Source organism: Schistocerca piceifrons, chromosome 7 (genome assembly GCF_021461385.2).
Source record: "Schistocerca piceifrons isolate TAMUIC-IGC-003096 chromosome 7, iqSchPice1.1, whole genome shotgun sequence".
NCBI classification, from domain to species: Eukaryota; Metazoa; Arthropoda; class Insecta; order Orthoptera; family Acrididae; genus Schistocerca; species Schistocerca piceifrons.
Window position 1 is genome coordinate 68,424,394 of NC_060144.1, and position 20,802 is coordinate 68,445,195.

General features: G+C 43.1%; 1 protein-coding gene across 1 annotated transcript in view; it reads left to right on the top strand.

Moving 5' to 3' along the window:
• Positions 1-20,802, top strand: part of LOC124805425 — a 107,505-nt gene that overhangs the window by 83,272 nt on the left and 3,431 nt on the right. The window contains exon 7 of the mRNA XM_047265987.1: positions 10,096-10,259. Within this exon, the coding sequence (XP_047121943.1) occupies positions 10,096-10,259 (164 nt within the window). The remainder of the gene's footprint in view (positions 1-10,095; positions 10,260-20,802) is intronic.

Sequence of the window (20,802 nt, forward strand, 5' to 3'; positions counted from 1 at the left end):
TGAGCTTCTTACGGAGAAATGTCGCTTTGGCAAACCTACCTTCGCACGATGCACGTGGTGTTCGGAATTTCTGTCTTTCGAATGTTTCTGCGATCAGTATCATCGAAGTGAATGCACCAGATCTTCCTGGAGATCACACATCAGAACAAAAAGTAAGAATCGAAATAAGAACGAAATACAAGAATATGATGATTTATTAAATTGTAACCCCTGAATATACCATACACAGATATGTTATCGGGTGAAATCCAGTTGTAATTTTAACATTAATATAACGCTCTTGTATGCCTTACCTTGATAAAAAACATTCGTATAGTAACCTTTTACGGACATAAAATAAAAACAAGAAGCGGGTTTCGAACTCGAGACACAAAACTGGTAAGTCGCGACGCCAAGCTCATAGCATGCTAAAAGGCATCTAAATTACGTCCAAAACATTGACGGTTGTTTTCTCAAAAACGGTCGAGTATCTACGGATAAGTCGTGCCGCGTTTTCGCTGATTTTGAGTCATCTTCGAGTGAGTGAAGTTTCTAGGAAATCGGGTTATGGCACTTGTCGTGTTCCCCTCGTTAGTGTGAGTTGTCGAAGGGCTGTTCCCTTCCAAATGTAGAAAAATGAAACATCATACAGTACTGGTCTTTGCCAACAGCCTGCGCCGTTTTGTTTTGGCTTCACTGGTGGCGTCCCGTGTTACTGTAGCGTGGGGATATCAGGGTGCGCCAAGGCTGTAGACATGCACTTACAAACAAACAAGCTGGTAATTAAGATCTTTTTTACGAAGTGATAATTAAAACAATATGACTACTCCTAGTACGTATCGTCTACACTCAGCCTCATAATATTAATGTTAAGTCCAAAAAGACCACCCACCTTAACCATTAGACAGACTGCACCAAGTCAGATCCTTCTTCTGGCAGGAAAACTTTCTACATGTCTCTCTTCATCTTCTCTGTCTAATAATTCAGTTCCCAATTAATCTTCCATTTTGCTTTTAAAATTTACCTCTGACATCACACCTCAAGAGATCATCGTTTGTAATTTTCCCATGCCAACCCAAATTGTACTTCCGTGCTGTGCTGCAGACGTAAAACTGCAGATTTTTTATTTTATTAGAATTTGGCTGTCTCCACACAGCCATTCATCCCGCTAACACAGTAATGTTTCTATCAAATATTGTGCTATAAATTATATAATTTAGAAATCCACAGTGCTATAGGATATAGAATGAAATCAGTCGTCCATCGACTGTACAAAGGAATCATTGAAGCATTCGCCACTAATGGTTTACCAAAGCCACAGAAACTTTTAATTCGCACGGCTGGACTGGAATTTAACTCAGATACTGTTAAATGCGAGTCAGCTGTCTCGATCACTGGGCCTCTCTGTTCCAGTTTTCTGAGCATCGTAATAACTCAATATTGCACACCAGTGGTGGTTTCTGGCCAGCAATTTTTTCATCGTATCTTGTACTCTTCTTAGTTACTCCCTAGAATGCTTAGATTGTATTTAAACTCTGTCCACAGGCTCTGGAGGGTTCATCGATACCGACCGACCACCGTGTCATCTTCTGCCAAAGGCGTCACAGGATGTGGTATGGAAGGAGCGTGGACTCAGCACGCCGCTCTCCAGGCCGTTGTCAGTTTTCGTGACCTTGAGAGCTATTACCTGGCCATGTGTCTTCTCAGTTGGCCTCACGAATCTGACTGCAGCCTGTTCAAGTCCTCCGACCAACGAAAAATCCCTGGGAGTCCCGAGAATCGAACACGGTCCTCCACTTGGCAGTAAACCGCTGCAGAGGCGGACTTAGATTCTATTTATATCTTTTGAAAACTGTAAATATTACCTCCGGAATTGGTAATTGATACATTGTTTGGTTTTTAATATTTTTTTTTTTTACTACAACACGTCTGAAATTCTCCCAATTTGCCCTTTTTCGGTCTTGTGTTGTCATACACAAAAACGAGTATACACCAATCGAAATAGAATGTCATATTCGACTTCCTTTGCGTAAAAGTTACTGAAGATGCACTAGCAAAGTGCGGGTTTGACATCCTAAAGTTCGCAACGTCATATGTTCTGAAACGACGTTAGTCATTATTTACCTCCTCATTCAGTCGTAGTTTATGTACCTGGAACGTCATTCGTAGACTGTAAACGATTTCGTAGAGACATCACGTCCGTATAAGAGGAAACCTATCGCATCACTGCGTGTGCTTCACTTGAGCCAAAATATATCAGACATATATGTGCTACTGCGAGGATGTTACAAAGTGTTAGTGGTAAGTGCATCAGAAAAATCTACTGTGGAAAGTTTTTGTTTAGAAAATCCAACGAAGTGCAAATTTTGAATTACCTATGTATAGAGTTCCGCTTTCACTTCCGAAAAACAGCCTGCGTTAAATATGGCAGATGTAAAGATGGTAGTATTCAAGGTAGTGAGCAACGGTTTAGCTCCTATGTCGGTTAATGATAACGTCAAGAAGCAACTGCGATAGCAGACCGTGGCTCAGATCATACTTTAAGTAGTCGTGTGAAAGTGGTACAGAATGAGTTCACTGCACTCAATATGGCAGTGGAGAGATCTTTTAGACAAGCTGCAGCTCTTCAGAGTCAGAATTTGCCTTTAGTCCAAAAATACTGATACACGCTACTTTTCGAATTTATATAGGAAAAGTGGATGTAAGCGAAGAGTTATTATATTACAAAACGGTGCTATTAAGAGCCTGTTGTAACTAACTGGAGAAATGTTTGGGTATACGATGTTTTATCGGGAAGGAGGAAAGTATCTTAGTGATTGTAAGAGTTAAGAGCATTCGGGCATCAGCACAAGAGAGATTTCTGACGTCCACATGTGTCAGTATGTCGGTCACGATCCGCGGTGGTGCTCACTTTGTTAGCGAAGTTCGTTAGGCCCCTGCGCCCGTGTGTAGTCCCCCTCGCTGCTCCGCCCCTGCCCCCCCCCCCCCCCTCTCGCTCACTCACTCTCTTTCTCTCTCTCTCTCTCTCTCTCTCTCTCTCTCCGTGTGTGTGTGCGGGTGTGTACTCACGAGTGTCTGCATTAGTCATTTGCCACAATGAGCTGCTCATACAGGTTGCTTGTTTTTGGAATTTGCGACGATACGTGCTAATTAGAGTTGAGCCAATGCGAAGCGCGGAACAGCTAGCTGAGACGACAAGGAGCTAATAGGAACTGGGGCGCCGCTGATGTCACGGATTTCCGTACGTACGTAGTGACGTCAGCACAGTGTCTCGTAAATAAATCCTACTTATGTAGGATAGAGGCAATGTTGCTACACGTTTGACTTGCTGTAAACAGGAAAGGCGATTCCGACGGAATGAAAATGCTTTGCTGAAACGAAAAGCAGTATATGTACCCAGACTTGTCTTTCCTGAATTCATTAGACGGTTTCTCACGGAAGAACATACTTTATTTCAAAAAAAAAAAAAAAAAAAAAAAATGGTTCAAATGGCTCAGAGAACTATGGGACTTAACTGCTGAGGTCATTTGTCCCCTAGAACTTAGAACTACTTAAACCTAACTAACCTAAAGACAACACACACATCCATGCCCTAGGCAGGATTCGAACCTGCGACCGTAGCAGTCGCGCGGTTCCGGACTGAGCGCCTAGAACCGCTAGACCACCGCGGCCGGCACTTTATTTCACTAATTATTTAATTTTACGACCAGTATTGCGAATTATTAGCTCGTTGTTTAGCACAACTGACCAAGATGTTCTCGGGGTTCATGGTTCAAACGTGAAAATCAAACAATTTAGTAATCAGAGCGATTAATTGTTCCTGTTGAATATACAAAATAATACACTCATTATCACTGAAGGCAAAAGTAAATAAATAAATGACAAATCGGCTTAACAACGATGGACTGGTTAATCATTGCAGTCATCAGAACATGGTTAGTGTAACAAGAAGCACAAAAGTTTTCTTTAAATGAAAAATCTTTCGTAAAGTAGCCCACATGGAAACCAAAACAAATTATGATGTTTAATTACTTTTGAATTTATTTTCCTTGACCACATTGGACGTTTCGTACCGAGCTAAGCATCATTCTTCAAGTATTTTATAGAAATAACACTGCAATGAATACCTAATTCGTTGTAATCTTTTTTACATAGACGAATGTCTAAGGGTATTACTTATGAAATATTAAATTTCCTAATGCATTTCAAATAACGGATACTTCCTAATAACTGGCCGCTGTGGTCGAGCGGTTCTAGGCGCTTCAGTCCTAAACCACGCGGCTGCTACGGTCGCAGGTTGGAATCCTGCCTCGGGCATGGATGCGTGTGTAGTCCTTAGGTTTTTTTGTCTCATTTTGTTCTATATTCCAGAATGAGATTTTCACTCTGCAGCGGAGTGTGCGCTGATATGAAACTTCCTGGCAGATTAAAACTGTGTGCCCGACCGAGACTCGAACTCGGGTCCTTTGCCTTTCGCGGGCAAGTGCTCTACCAACTGAGCTACCGCAGCACGACTCACGCCCGGTACTCACAGCTTTACTTCTGCCAGTACCTCGTCTCCTACCTTCCGAGTTCGAGTCTCGGTCGGGCACACAGTTTTAATCTGCCAAGAAGTTTTTTGTTCTATATTGTTCGTTGAATATGTTCGGGGCGGACGTCCGATGACACCCATTTAGGTTCTTCGTTGATCCGTTCACTCAGCTTTTTATTACAGAGGGTATCTAACCCTCTGACCGAACACGCTGAGCTACCGTGCCGGCATAGGTAAGTTAGGTTTAAGTAGTACTAAGTCTAGGGGGCTGATGACCTCAGATGTTAAGTCCCATAGTGCTTAGGGCCATTTGAACCATTTGAACTTCCTAATAAATAACTTATTTATCAAAACATGAACCAACTGATGCTCTCTGATGCTAGAAAGAAAGAAGGACGGAAGGCAGATTGGGGTTTAACGTCCCGTCGATAGCGAGGTCATTGGGGACCTAGTACGAGCTTGGATTGCGAAAGAATGGAAAAGGAAATCGACCGCCGCCTTTTTAAAGGAGCCATCCCGGCGTTTGCCTTAAGTGAATTTGGGAAATCACGGCAAACGTAATTTGCATGGCTGGACGGGAACTTCAAATGTTGTCCTGCTGCACACAATTGCATTGTGGTAAGCCGGCCGGGGTGGCTGTGCGGTTCTAGGTGCTACAGTCTGGAACCGCGCGACCGCTACGGTTGCAGGTTCGAATCCTGCCTCGGTCATGGGTGTGTGTGATGTCCTTAGGTTAGTTGGGTTCAAGTAGTTCTAAGTTTTAGTGGGCTGACGACCTCAGAAGTAAAGTCCCATAGTGATCAGAGACATTTGAACCATTGTGGTAAGCACTGTGCCACCTCGCTCGGTCCCAATGCTCGCCATGGAAAAAAAGTAAAGAGTCGTGTCGCATTGATCAGCTGGAAACTTCACTGCGCACACTGAGACCTCTCCATCGCGATGTGCAGGTATGGGTGTAGGTACCCTATCTGTATCAGTTTAGTGTAATGAATTTACTCGTCATGTGACGAGTGTAGTAGAGTTTTGTTTGTGTCGTCGAAGACGAAGGGAAACATTGAATTTCAGTATCGACATACAGCCTGCTCCTCTAGAACTATACCAAAGGGCTTGCATATCTTAACGTTTCAACCCATATTCGACATAAAGATCTCCATCTCTATAATGCAGTTTGTTAGGTACCGCTTCGGTTTAACCCACATTTTATTTTTTTACTGTCAACAGTTTTGTATCGCGCCTGTAGACATCATGTAGCATTCAGAGAGTAAGTCGTACTGCGGAACGCAGACAGTCAGGCGAAAGATTTCATGTAGGGAAAACAGTCATTCTTGCGCGAAGCAAGTAATCTTGTTTAATAAATCCGCTTTTTCCAGTACGGATATTAGGAGAATCCTATAGGTCATAAATACTTTCTTGCAACAATATTATAACGCCAGAAATCTTTCATCTTAATAAAAAATGAATATTGTTTAAGCTAAAGAAAATGTACGAACGGCTATGAAATATAACGAGTGCAAGTACGAGACACAGGTTGTGCGCCATAATAGTCAGTTGCCAATAGGATGCCTTCCGATCTAGTTCTGTCGTAAGACCATGCTCTCAGGAAATTGCTAGATTTCAGTTAATCATTATCAACTCTGTCGACATTACCAGTTTATGGTGTTTAGTAAATAAATACATCATAATGACATTCATTTTGAACGTTATTCCGAACAATATAGATTCCCGATTGATCACTTAGAATCACAGGATGTAAAATTGCACTTTACACAGAACCCGACACGCTGACACTGCCTTTGCGAGGAACATAAACTTAGAGAACTTCTCGGCAAAACAGGTAGAAAGAATTATAGACAGCGACACACGAAAATAGTTCAAGAATGGATTGTCATAAACTCCGCAAAACTCGGGTGTAAAAGCACGGCCAGTAATACTGTACGCCTCTTATACCACCTTCTATGGTCTCAGTGGCTAAACTGAGACATTTCTGGAGGTTTAGTTCATGTGGGAGGTTCTTGCGAGTTATATCTATTATCTTTAAAATTCCTGGCGTGCTGCGTGGATATCGACACATCTCACACTAATTTCATCTCTGTACACACTCTCATCCTTTTCAGGGGCAACTTTAAATCACGCATCCTACTCAGTCCACAGAATACCTGTGAAATCTCCTCATCGGATAAACAGTAGCCCCTCTTCAGGCGTAGGTTTACAAAAGTAAAGCAAAACAAGAAATCTTAGAAAATAGACACTGATGAGCTAATGACGCGAGGAAAAGATGTAAGTGGCTCTGCTGTGTGTGTGTGTGTGTGTGTGTGTGTGTGTGTGTGTGTGGATGGTCATGTTGTGGGCCCCTGGTAAATGTGGGTAAGTAAGTTGAGTGAGGACAATGTTGGAGAAAATATTAATTGAAAAAGAAAAGTGTTATACCTTTCCGGTACTTGTCAAGCGTCGCGGAGTTTTCATCGCATAATGGTTGTTCAATGATAAAACTTTCATTCCATTTCGAACTCATGTCCATCATCTAAATCAGGCACGAATACACTCTTATATTTTGGCTAAAGTTCAGTCTTGATCACACCATTTATGTTTTAATGATATAGGTAACCGGTTTCGGTTCTTTTTACAAAACCATCATCAGACCCATGGCACCCTTAGGATGGTAGGCGGAGCTCTTCTCGCTGCTACGCAGTCAACTGATCAGTTGTTGCCATAATAGTCAGTTGACTGCGTAGCAGCGAGGAGAGCTCCGCCTACCATCCTAAGGGAGCCATGGGTCTGATGATGGTTTTGTAAAAATAACCGAAACCGGTTACCTATATCATTAAAACATAAATGGTGTGATCAAGACTGAACTTTAGTCAAAATATAATAATTAATTGATCACTGTTTTCCAAAAATGTTAAAAAAAAACGAATAAACTCTCACACACGTCGTGTCGCCTAAGAACGTCTGAATGTCGTCTTTTGGGCACGCTAGTTTGTGACCTCTACATGAAAAATTCCGGTAACGTTAGACACCCGTAACAGCAACCATGTATGAACACTATTTTTCATACTAGGAATGGCTTTTTTGTGACCGAAAATAAGTTCTTATAAGGGCGACGTTTACACCATGAAGCATAGGGCCGACATTTATAAAATTCTGTGAACACGTCCATCATATAAAGGGTATCAAATGATTGAACTTTCATTTTGTTCGGAAAGAAGTCCATCATCAACATCAGTATGAATACACTATTGCATTCGTCTCGTTATGGAAGCAAACAGCGTCTGAATGTTATGTTGAGAACGTTTTAACACATATGAAATACATGCTCTGTGTTTGAGAAACGCTGGCTCGAGCGTAGTATTGCATCCCAGACGTGCCTTTTGGATAACAAATGAGTGTGTCGAGCATGCCGGTCAAGGATCCGTACGTACTTCAAGGCGTTTTTAGGTCATGGAATCATTACAAAGGAATTTGTCATTTGGTGCCGCATTCATAGAGGTTGTGAGAGCAGTGTGTACCATTCTCGCCACATACTGGCAAACGTTCAGGCCCGCATCAATAATTCCCGAAATCATTTCTGTTGTCGTATACAATAGCTCCTCATACCACAATGTCAATAATTATGGAGGTATGAATCACTAGAATAACTGCTCAGTTTCACCTTTCATCAGGTCGTCTGCGTACAAGTTGCTATCGATCTGTTTCAAGACTCTTCGCTGATATCACAGAGTGCCACTCAGTGAACCGCTGACTCGGTTTCTACCTTCCAGTAACCTGTTCCTCTCGGTTCTTGATGACATGACACTCTGCCTGTGACGTCCACCCGAATTTCAGTTGTTGTCATCCCTATATTCGTCAGAATCAATCGAACAATCCTACTGTCTCCTCGTAGTATAGATGTTCCGCAAAGATCCGTGCTTACTCTTAGTATCATACTATTGCTCTGAGGCTGAGTCCTCTGTCTACACAATGTTTCCGTGCGATGATCGCATATCGCCCATGCCAGTGATTAGACCTTACCCAAAGTCCGAAAGATGGCGATAAGACGCACCATGATGTCCTCCTATTATACTGTGCCGCGATTTCCGTCTGAAATGTTCCAGTACAGTTAGACTCAACCAACAGCCAATTAGAAGTCGGGTCTAGTTCTAATATGCGTGCCTCGACAGGTCATGGAACTAAACGTTGGTCAGACCACGGAATGCTTGAGTCGACCTTTAACCTTGCAACTCTGTCATCTGGAGATTTGCTAGGAGCGACACGTGATCCGGATTTCACGTTAAAATTTTGGTCCCCTTTCTCCGATTGAATTAGTGTGGTAAGTTACGACATGAAAGTTGCCAAAGCTGTGCCAGTTAAAAGACTCGCATCAGACCGTTGAGCTACGCGGAATTAATATTATTACATGTATAAGGTCTACAACTTTACTTCCACTGTTTTTTTCTCGATGTTTGAGGCTTCATTGTAAAACTTACAAACATTTACGATTCAGAGTATTTGTTATCATTGGCCACTACTCTCTCCCATCTGTCGGGCAGCATACGAATCCAGCGGTGGAAGAGCTGGACTTCTTTTGAGGAGATTCATGAATCGATCCGCTTTTGCACATGTCAGTATGACTGAAAGTTCTGGTCAGTCGGGCCGCGTGCCATTGATCGAAAAAGGTGGTAAGTAGAGGGAGCAGTGTTTGGAGAATACGGCGGGTGGGGTAGGACTTCCCATTTAGATGTTTCCAAGTATGTTTTGCTTGGTTTTGCGACGTGGGGACGAGCACTGTCATACTGCAAAATCATATTTTAATGTCTATCACTATACTGTGGTGGTTTGTCTTTCAGTGTTCGGCTCAAACGCAGCAACTGTGTCCGATAACGATCTCCTGTGATTCTGTCCACCGGTTTCGGTAGCTTCGAAAACCTTCTCTCTTCCATCGTCATGCCGCTCTTCCACATCAAAATCACTGTTCTTGAAGCTTTTAAATCGTTCTCTGCACGTTGGTTCACTACAGATCTTACCCCACGTTTTGAGCATCAGCCGCAGACGACTTCGTATTAAAACAGAAAATTAAAACTTCCCGGCAGTGACGAGAACTAGGCTCGTAAGTTGACATATTCACTCAGGAACAACTTTATATTGCAATTACAAATCGACTAATATTTTGATGGCGTTATGTTTACAAACGCCTCAGATTATTATATGACACGACTTACCATCTGCATCACGACTTGCCGCTACTGCCATGTGTTGAAAAACGGCGGCAGCGAAGTTGTAGACCTAATATTATGTTTCTGTATACTTAAATTACTGAAAATAATCTTGCATAACGATTAAACTTTAATGAAGACACCACAACAGGCTTGGGAATATTGGAATATCAGCTTCGTATCGTCCGGGCAAGGTGTTGAAGGATATCATTTTCCATTGCAGTTAGTGCATATTTTTCCGCTGTAACATGTCTGACTGTTTTCAAAAGTTCTTTACTAATGAGCTTCTCATTCAATAGCCTTGTGCTTCAGACTTTGCTATGTTTAAGCACCATTTTCGTAAAATAATTTATAAAGAAATGTAAATTTGTTACATAATTTTCTTTATCTCTGCAGGTGCGACTGAACATTAAGAAAGACATATTGCCGTACACCAATCTCTTCGCCTTCTCTTACGGATTCAGAGTCAACTATCCACTGCCTACAGGTGCGAAAGACTTCCCGTTAAAACGAATATTCCGAAGAGACGTCTACGGAGATCTGGAACACCTTATTTCGCAGTGAGTAATAATATTTCTTTGTCACGTTTCATCGTTTACACTACGGCGAAAATGAGCCTGAAGCATTTACTTCTGGCTGTTGACAGGTTGCACAATAGATACTTTTTTGAAACGGAAATGATCATGTGGCTTGATACGATGTTTTGAATAACTGATTTGGATAGGCATTGTTGTAATAGTTCTCATACTCGCCTCTTTACTTCTTAAAAACTACCATTACATTCTCGTTTTCAGCGTCTTTATCGATCTTCTCAATAACTCTAGCTTCATATCCCATTGGAATGAAAGCCAAAGACCATATAGGTAGCAAAATAACGCATGACGGACGAAGCAAGGATGAAATAAAAGGCAGATTAGCGTAGGCAAAGAGCGCATTCTTGGTCAACAAAAGTGTTGTAGTATCAAGCATCCGCCTTAATACGAGGAAGAAATTTCTGAGAACATAAGTTTGGAACTCAGCACTGTATGCTAGTGAATCATTCACTGTGGGCAGACCAGTAAAGATGAGAATCGATGTGTCTGAGGTGTGGTGCTGCAGAAGGGTGCTGAAAATTAGGCGTACCAATAAGATAAGGAATGAGGAGGCTATTAGCAGAATGGGCGAAGAAAGGAACATTTGGAAAACACCGACTAGAAGAATCGACAGGATGATAGGAGATGTGTTAAGACATCAGATGATAACTTCCATTGTACTAGATGGAGCTGTTGGGGTTATAAACTGTAGAAGACTGAGACTGGAATAAATTCAAGAAATACTTCAGCACGAAGGGTCCAAAAGCTACCCCGAGATGAAGGGGCTGGCACAACAGAGGAAACAGTGGCGGGTCGCATTGAATCCGTCAGAAGACTGATGACATAAAAAAATGCTTCGTCGGTAGAGTTTCAAGTCGGAGGCATTGCTGAGTATACTGTCGTCGTTTGAAATGCTAAGTCTAATAAGTGTTTTGCGTCGAAAGGAAACGATCCCAGCTGCAATTCATCGGTGACTGGACGTAGGTTACAGAGCAAGTGTAATACCGCGAAAACAGGTACGGTTTTGGAGTTACAAATTTGATGAAGGCAAAACAGATGTGCGAGACGTACAACAGTGAGCGCAATCAAACGCATCCACCACAGACGACAACGTGAGCAGTGTCTAAGTATTCATTCAAGGCGATCGTCGCATTTATTTGAGGTAGATTCCTCGCGAACTCATCATCTCCATTGGCAGTGTAATGTATATCGCGCACAACACTTTGTACTACCACAGGACACTGGTAAATCAGAATGAAGCAAAGGGAATGTGGCTGCCCCTCCAGCACTTACCGAGTTATCAAGGAAAGGGTGTTCCATTTCTCCACCGCATCGACTCGCAAAGACAGCTGTATTCGCAAAGAAAGTTGTATACACCAGGATACGGCACCAGGATGTGTTGCTGGTTGAGTCTCCGTGCATGCTACCTCTTATTGTACTACATTGGAAAGATTGCAGAAGGCGATTCAGAGGAATCGACAAGGACTGTTTTAGACAGGTGTCGTTTTGCTGAACGACTACAGGCGACCGCATACGTCTTCGGTTAAGTGCGTTTTGGTCCGGTATATCTACATCTACACGGTTACTCTGCAGTTCACACCTAAGTGCCTGGCAGAGGGTTCATCGAACCATTTTCATACTACTTCTCTGCCATTCCACTCTCGAATGGCACGTGGGAAAAAGGAAAACCTAAATCTTTCCGTTCGAGCTGTGATGTCTCTGATTTTATTATGATGATCATTTTCCCCTAGGTAGGTGGATGTCAACAAAATATTTTCGCATTCGGAAGAGAAAGTTGGTGATTGAAATTTCGTAAATACACTCCTGGAAATGGAAAAAAGAACACATTGACACCGGTGTGTCAGACCCACCATACTTGCTCCGGACACTGCGAGAGGGCTGTACAAGCAATGATCACACGCACGGCACAGCGGACACACCAGGAACCGCGGTGTTGGCCGTCGAATGGCGCTAGCTGCGCAGCATTTGTGCACCGCCGCCGTCAGTGTCAGCCAGTTTGCCGTGGCATACGGAGCTCCATCGCAGTCTTTAACACTGGTAGCATGCCGCGACAGCGTGGACGTGAACCGTATGTGCAGTTGACGGACTTTGAGCGAGGGCGTATAGTGGGCATGCGGGAGGCCGGGTGGACGTACCGCCGAATTGCTCAACACGTGGGGCGTGAGGTCTCCACAGTACATCGATGTTGTCGCCAGTGGTCGGCGGAAGGTGCACGTGCCCGTCGACATGGAACCGGACCGCAGCGACGCACGGATGCACGCCAAGACCTTAGGATCCTACGCAGTGCCGTAGGGGACCGCACCGCCACTTCCCAGCAAATTAGGGACACTGTTGCTCCTGGGGTATCGGCGAGGACCATTCGCAACCGTCTCCATGAAGCTGGGCTACGGTCCCGCACACCGTTAGGCCGTCTTCCGCTCACGCCCCAACATCGTGCAGCCCGCCTCCAGTGGTGTCGCGACAGGCGTGAATGGAGGGACGAATGGAGACGTGTCGTCTTCAGCGATGAGAGTCGCTTCTGCCTTGGTGCCAATGATGGTCGTATGCGTGTTTGGCGCCGTGCAGGTGAGCACCACAATCAGGACTGCATACGACCGAGGCACACAGGGCCAACACCCGGCATCATGGTGTGGGGAGCGATCTCCTACACTGGCCGTACACCACTGGTGATCGTCGAGGGGACACTGAATAGTGCACGGTACATCCAAACCGTCATCGAACCCATCGTTCTACCATTCCTAGGGGAACTTGCTGTTCCAACAGGACAGTGCACGTCCGCATGTATCCCGTGCCACCCAACGTGCTCTAGAAGGTGTAAGTCAACTACCCTGGCCAGCAAGATCTCCGGATCTGTCCCCCATTGAGCATGTTTGGGACTGGATGAACCGCCGTCTCATGCGGTCTGCACGTCCAGCACGAACGTTGGTCCAACTGAGGCGCCAGGTGGAAATGGCATGGCAAGCCGTTCCACAGGACTACATCCAGCATCTCTACGATCGTCTCCATGGGAGAATAGCAGCCTGCATTGCTGCGAAAGATGGATATACACTGTACTAGTGCCGACATTGTGCATGCTCTGTTGCCTGTGTCTATGTGCCTGTGGTTCTGTCAGTGTGATCATGTGATGTATCTGACCCCAGGAATGTGTCAATAAAGTTTCCCCTTCCTGGGACAATGAATTCACGGTGTTCTTATTTCAATTTCCAGGAGTGTAGATCTCGCCGCAAAGAAAAAGGCCTTTGTTTCAGTGACTGCCACCCCAACTCGTGTATCATATCTGCGACACTCTCACCCTTATTGCACGAAAACACGAAACGAGATGTCCTTCTTTACGTTTTTTCGATGTCCTCCGTCAGTCCTACTTGGTAAGGATCCCACACCGCGCAGCAGTATTCCAGCAGAGGATGGACAAGTGTAATGCAGGCTGTCTCTTTAGTGGGTGTATCGCATCTTCTAAGTGTTCTGCCAACAAAGCGCAGTCTTTGTTTCGCCTTCCCCACAATATTATCTATGTGGTCTTTCCAATTTAAGCTGCTCGTAATTGTAATTCCTAGGTATTTAATCGAATTGACAGACCTTAGATTTATGCAATTTATCGTATATCAAAATTTATCGGATTTCTTTTAGTACCCATGTGGATGACCCCGCACTTTTTGCCGTCTATCACTACGAACTGTGACCTCTCTCAGAGGAAATGACGAATCCAGTTACACAACTGAGACGATACTCCATATGCGTGCAATTTGATTAATAGTCACCTGCGAGGAATGGTATCAAAAGACTTCTGGAAATCTAGGAATGTGGAATCGATGTGAGATCCCTTGTCGACAGCACTCATTACTTCATGGGAATCTGAATTCCGCACCAAATGATTTCCATCTGTTCGAACCGTTACAGACGCATCTGACCGTCTGCCACTCGAGACAGACGCAAACCTCCAGAAGGCTCTTCTTAAGCTGCTTCTAGACCTGGTTCCTGGTTTCTTTGATGCCGGTATCGACAGATTGGTTTAACTATGGAACAAATAATACGACAACCATCGACATTACGTGGAAAACAAAAGTGCATACCAGCGCCTTAGTAAATTTGGTACTTGTTTGTTTCCTGAATGAGATGTTTCTCGCGGAAGACTTGTTACCTTGCCTTTTGAGCTACCAACGTATCTTGTGTTTTTGAATTTTGTTTCCTGATTAATTTTTGCATCAGCAACGAGCACCTTATCAAGTATCAAGCCGCACTGCTTATTAAATTACTTTCAGCCTGCGTAGTGTGAACAACAGCCCTCCACGGACCGCAGAGTGTAGTTAACACTTGTCACAACAACTTTAAGCTATAGATGTGGTCACTCTCTTCCGTAAGAAAGTTTGTCTTGCTAGCCCTCTCTCTCCTCTCTCCCTTATTGATGGGAACGCACAATATCCCCACAATGTGAATATTTGGGAAAATCTTTTAATAAGAGGTGTTTTGAAAAGAATTACTTCATTTTAATGTTTTATCTATTTCATATTTAAAGTTTGCACTCGGCGTACTATAAAAATCCTGACGTTTAGTTTACAGAAGCAAGTGTAGTATGGTTATAAACTGACATCACAAAAATCAAGCAGTGGTTCGTTTGAATAGTACCACGAGGTCAGACGAATGGAGAGTGTGGAGCGATGGTGGCTGAGATAGTATTTTTCTGGTTTATATTTCTCTTCTTATGTATTCCTTCTCCGAAGAGTGGAAGAATATTGACTGGTGAGGACTGCATCTACTTTTGCATATTCCATTGACCATCTGTCCACAGTAAAATCAAATGTCGTGTGGCTAAGGCCTCCCGTCGGGTAGACCGTTCGCCTGGTGCAGGTCTTTCGATTTGACGCCATTTCGGCGACCTGCCCGTCGATGGGGATGAAGTGACGAGGATTAGGACAACACAACAACCAGTCCCTGAGCAGAGAAAATCTCCGACCCAGCCGGGAATCGAACCCGGGACCTTGGGATTGATATTCCGTCACGCTGACCACTCAGCTACCGGGGCCGGACAAAGTCCACACTCGCCGGATAACAGTCTGTCTATTCCAGCCATGTCTCCAGTGTTAGCTACACACTTCACCTGACCAGCCTGGAAACTGCTCTACCTCTATCCAATTTATAATCTGGGCTGTTTTCTTACATTCAGTGCAAACGACAAGGGCATTTGTTGACAGTAAACTGAATTTCAACTGGACGTAATAGCGAGTGGCAGAGTCTTAGTATGTGGTCGGGAATGGCCAATGATAATGATGTATGTGAATGTTCGCTGTTGTATCACATTTAAATAGAAGTGTCCAATGTACTGTAGCTTAACATTGTATTCGTATCTGACGGCTACTGGAGATGTCGCCTCTTCTTTAGATAAAATTTACACCAAGCGCAAACACTTTCACTGCAAATGAAATAATTAACTAATCTCTAAAGGATTGAACTTGATTTTAAATAATCAATTGCTTTTGTATTTGTCGTGCTTTGTGGGAACGCGGCGCACTCCTTTAACTTATATAAACGTATTGTGAGTGAAACAACGGTAATTTGCGTTCCCGTGTATCTCGTGGATTCCGTATAAGGTAAGGTACTGCAGCTAACACACTATTTCTTTGCAAAGATTACTAACTGTTGCCTAGCACATTATGTAATTCTGGTTTTTAGGTCAATGTGGTATCTACATTATTGTAGCTGTCTTACCGAAAAGTGATAATATTTGTGGCGCTACTGACACACATGCGATTTCGCGAAGTCACAAAGGCTAACAGGTCACGGGTTGCAGCTGACTTACTCCCCGTGTTTCGTATAACGTTGTATATCAATTCCGCAGTGCTATAGCTAGTGCGAAATCCACCAAGAAATTCAATCAAATACCAATGAATCGTTTTCCTCATGTGAAGATCAATCTCTGCAAGCGTTCAGATCTTTACAGAGTTAAATTAAAAAATGGTTCAAATGGCTCTGAGCACTATGGGACTTAACATCTATGGTCATCAGACCCCTAGAACTTAGAACTACTTAAACCTAACTAACCTAAGGACAGCACACAACACCCAGCCCTCACGAGGCAGAGAAAATCCCTGACCCCGCCGGGAATCGAACCCGGGAACCCGGGCGTTGGAAGCGAGAACGCTACCGCACGACCACGAGACGCGGGCAGAGTTAAATTAAATAAATATTTGTGTAAATTGGATTGTTCGACCAGTGATCATACGACTCTACAAACAGGTGAAAACTTTCCTCGTTTATTTAAAACTGGTCATCTCAAAGCGCCGTTTTTCTTTTTGCTACGTAAAATTTGTACACGTTCTCACTAAGGTTGCTTTGAACTAAAAAAATTCACCCGTGGTTCACCGCAGAAAAAAACTCTCACGCCTAAGTTTATCCCATACCAAAAACGCCCCATATCTCTTTCCAGTTGGTCTCAGTCCAGCATACAACTCGCAAATTGCGCGCTCAAAACTCGTTTGGGACGAGAGGCTCTCCGATTGGCTATCGAGATTTAGAGTTTCCTCGATGATCTTAAACCGACTACGGTGAGTTCCCGAAAGGTTCATTTCCCGAGCTTTTGCTTCGCCTCTAATGACTTCAGTGTGGACAGTCTTGTGTATGACTTCGTATATAGCAGTAAGAAGAGGTGGGCTTCAGATTGGTGCGGGAGCTGTTGTCTTTGGAAAGGTGGACAGGAGCAGAAATGATTAGCGAACAAGTTAACACAGTAAACAAAAGGTTTACTTAACTTGTATCTCTCTAAGTGTACTAAGACTTATTAAACCTAGAACACTAACGTTCGTAATTATTACGACTGCCAATTCTTCATTGTTGCTTGAAAAGCGCGGGAAGGTCACAAGCGCTTCCATCTCGTCAGTACCTTCCCAGCTTTAGAGACTGATTGATGTGCTTATGATTGCCAAGAAGAAACTCTACGCACTGGTTAGAAAACAGTGACAGCTTTTCAGAAAGTCGTCATTTTTACGATCGTTTGTAACTTCGTTTCATCTTATAAGGTTAGTAATGCTCGCAATATGGATTTATCATTAATTTTATGCTTATGATTAATTTTAGGCTTTGTTTACTGAGATGATAATACGAGAATTTATAAACTCAGTCTATTGCTATCTCGTATTTAATTTCAAATGTCAGATTTACTACAGGCAAATGACTCAAACCTGAGAGATAAAATAAGGAAATTACTTCATGAGCTGGAGCAAGAGGAGAATGACAGCAACATTTACGACTCGAAAAGCGAAGATGATAACGTTGAAGATGATGATATTGACCCTACAGATGGCGAGGGCGAAGAACGCCAAATTAAAATCGTTGGTAGAGACCCTCCAAATTCTGGTGAAAAATGGAGCGATTCTCTGTTGCGTTCAAAAAAGCGACCCGTCATTTCAAATTCAGGTAAAAGTGTTTCTTCATCTTTCGATGGCAATGACTGAATCATTCGGCTTCGAACAGGGTAGGAATTGACGTCGCTGGCTCCTAAAAAAATAGACAGCGCGTACACCTCAAAGGGATATTATTCATAATATTCAATCCCATATCAATGGCGCTAGGAATGCCACTACGCCGTTAGACATATTTTCTTTATTTTTCACAGATGGCATGTTACAATTAATAGTAAATCACACGAACAAGGAGGTAATGAGGATCAAAACATCAATATCCAAAGAGAACTCAGAGTACAACTTCCAATTAAGAATCAAAAGCTATAATTGGTACCCTGATCTTGACAGTAGCTTTGATTTGACAGTAATTTATGTAACCCTAGATATAAAGCAGCCATGAGTTCCGAGCGATTTGAGTTTTTGTTTTCTTGTCTGAGGTTTGATGATAAGTTGACTCGTGAGGAACGAAAGCAGTCCGGTCCATTTCCAGCTGTCAGGGAATTATGGGATGAATTTGTTACCAACTGCCGTAACTATTACAGACCAGGCTCATTCATTACAGTGGACGAACAACTCCTTGTTTTTCGAGGTAGATATTCGTTTCGCATGTTCATAGCCAACAAGCCCGCTAAATATGAGATTAAAATTGTCAGGGCGTGTGAAGCAGAAGCAAAATATATGGTTGATGCTTCTCCATATCTCGGCAAAGGCACAGATACTAACGGCCCGCCATTTGGAGAATACTACGTAAAGGAGATCTATAAAAGAGAGAGAGAGAAAGAGAGAGAGAGAGGATCTAACCGAAATGTTACACTTGATAAGTGGTTCACATCTAATAAGTTATCCGATGATGTGCTAGATGAGAACCTCACTCTCGTTGGTACTTTGAGACACAATAAGCGAGAAATACCTCCAGAACTACTTACAACCAAGAAGAGAGAGATAGGAACATCCATGTTCATCTGTTACTCGTGTCTCTAATAAACCTAAGCCAAATAAAATAGTCCTTCTGTTATCGACAATGCACGACCAAGCTGAAATAGATGAAGTAACTAAGAAACCTAAGGTGTTTCATTGCTACAACGACACAAAAGGTCGTTGATTCTTTAGACCAGATGTCACGCAACATTTCTTGCAGCCGGAAGACTAAACGCTGGCTTTTGTCTGTGTTTTACGGAATTTTGAAAATTAGATGTGTTAATATGTGAATAATCCACGTTCACCGCCCGTGAAAAGGAGGATGTCCCAAACAGGAAACACTTCCTAATACGACTGAGTGAAGAGCTACTCTCATCATGGATGCAAAGCAAGCTACACATACCCACAATATCAAATGACTTGCGTCTCACTATACAGTCCGTTCTTGGAATCGAACCCCATCGTGAGAACATAGGTGGAAATATTGGAGCATCATCTGCCCCGAGGAGAACTATCTGCCACATATGTCCGTCGAAAAACAGAAGAATGAGAACCTTTTGTGCAAGGCATTTTGTAAAGAGCATCGAGCGCAATTATGCACTAATTGTTCGAAATAAATGTTCTCGTTGTTGCCAAAAATTATTGTTTCTGTGGTTATAAACTGTTGCCTGTATTGTTTATTAGTGACAATTAATTAATAATAAAATGTGTTACCAAATTTTGCTTACTTTTTCTTTGTTGTTGTTGTGGTCTTCAGTCCAGAGACTTGGTTTGATACTGCTCGCCATGCCACTCTATCCTGTGCAAGATTTTTCATCTCCCAGTACCTACTGCAACTACATCCTTCTGAATCTGCTTACTGTATTCATCTCTTGGTCTCCCTCCTACGATTTTTACCCTCTGTGTTGCCCTCTAATACTAAATTGGTGGTCCCTTAATGCCTCAGAACATGTCCTACCAATCGATCCCTTCTCCTAGTCAAGTTGTGCCACAAATTTCTCTTCTCCCCAATTCTATGCAATACCTCCACATTAGTTATGCGGTCTACCCGTCTAATCTTCAGCATCCTTCTGTAGCACCCATTTAGAAATCTTCTATTCTCTTCTTGTCTAAACTATTCGTCGTCCACGTTTCACTTCCATACATGGCTACACTACACACAATACTTTCAGAAAGACTTCCAGGCATTTAAATCTATACTCGATGTTAACAAATTTCTCTTCTTCAGAATCTCTTTCCTTGCTATTGCCAGTCTACATTTTATATCCTTTCTACTTCGACCATCATCAGTTATTTTGCTCCCCAAATAGTAAAACTCATTTACTACTTTAGGTGTCTCATTTCGTAATCTAATTCCCTCATCATCACCCGATTTAATTCGACTACATTCCATTATCCTCGTTTTCCGTTTGTTGATGTTCATCTTATATCCTCGTTTCAGGACACTGTCCATTCCGTTCAACTGCTCTTCCAGGTCCTTTGCTGTCTCTGACAGAATTACAATGTCATCGGCGAGCCTCAAAGTTTTTATTTCTTCTCCAAGGATTTTAATTCCTACTCCAAATTTTTCTTTTGTTTCCTTAACTGCTTGCTCAGTATACAGATTGAATAGCATCGGGGATAGGCTACAACCCTGTCTCACTCCCTTCCCATCCACTGCTTCCCTTTCATGCCCCTCGACTCTTGTAACTGTCATCAGGTTTTTGTAGCAATTGTAAATAGCCTTTCGCTCCCTATATTTTACCCCTGCCTCCTTCAGAATTTGAAAGAAGGTATTACAGTCAACATTGCCAAAAGCTTACTCTACGTCCACAAATGCTAGATACTTTTTCTATGTCTTAAAAATTGAGAACGTTTGTAACATTAGATAACCGAAGGACATTTGTGTTCTAATGTTGAAATATTACAGTAAGAAACAGAATCCAGCTTATACAGTAGCGACAAAGATGAGTCTCTCTGAAGTAAAGCACAAACGATGGTGTCAGGCACTGACTAGGCGGCGTCCGCGTAGTGCCGCGTAGCACAGAGACCCCAAGTCTGGGTGGGCTGTGTGTCTGCTGCCGGCCGTGCTACATTGCGGCGGCTGAGGGCGCTTATGATATGGAGCCACTGCAGGTGTGGCTCAGCAGGCGAGCACCATTGGGTCCGCCAGATGCCACACGACCGCTACTTGCGTCTGACGGAAATTTGCAATTCTG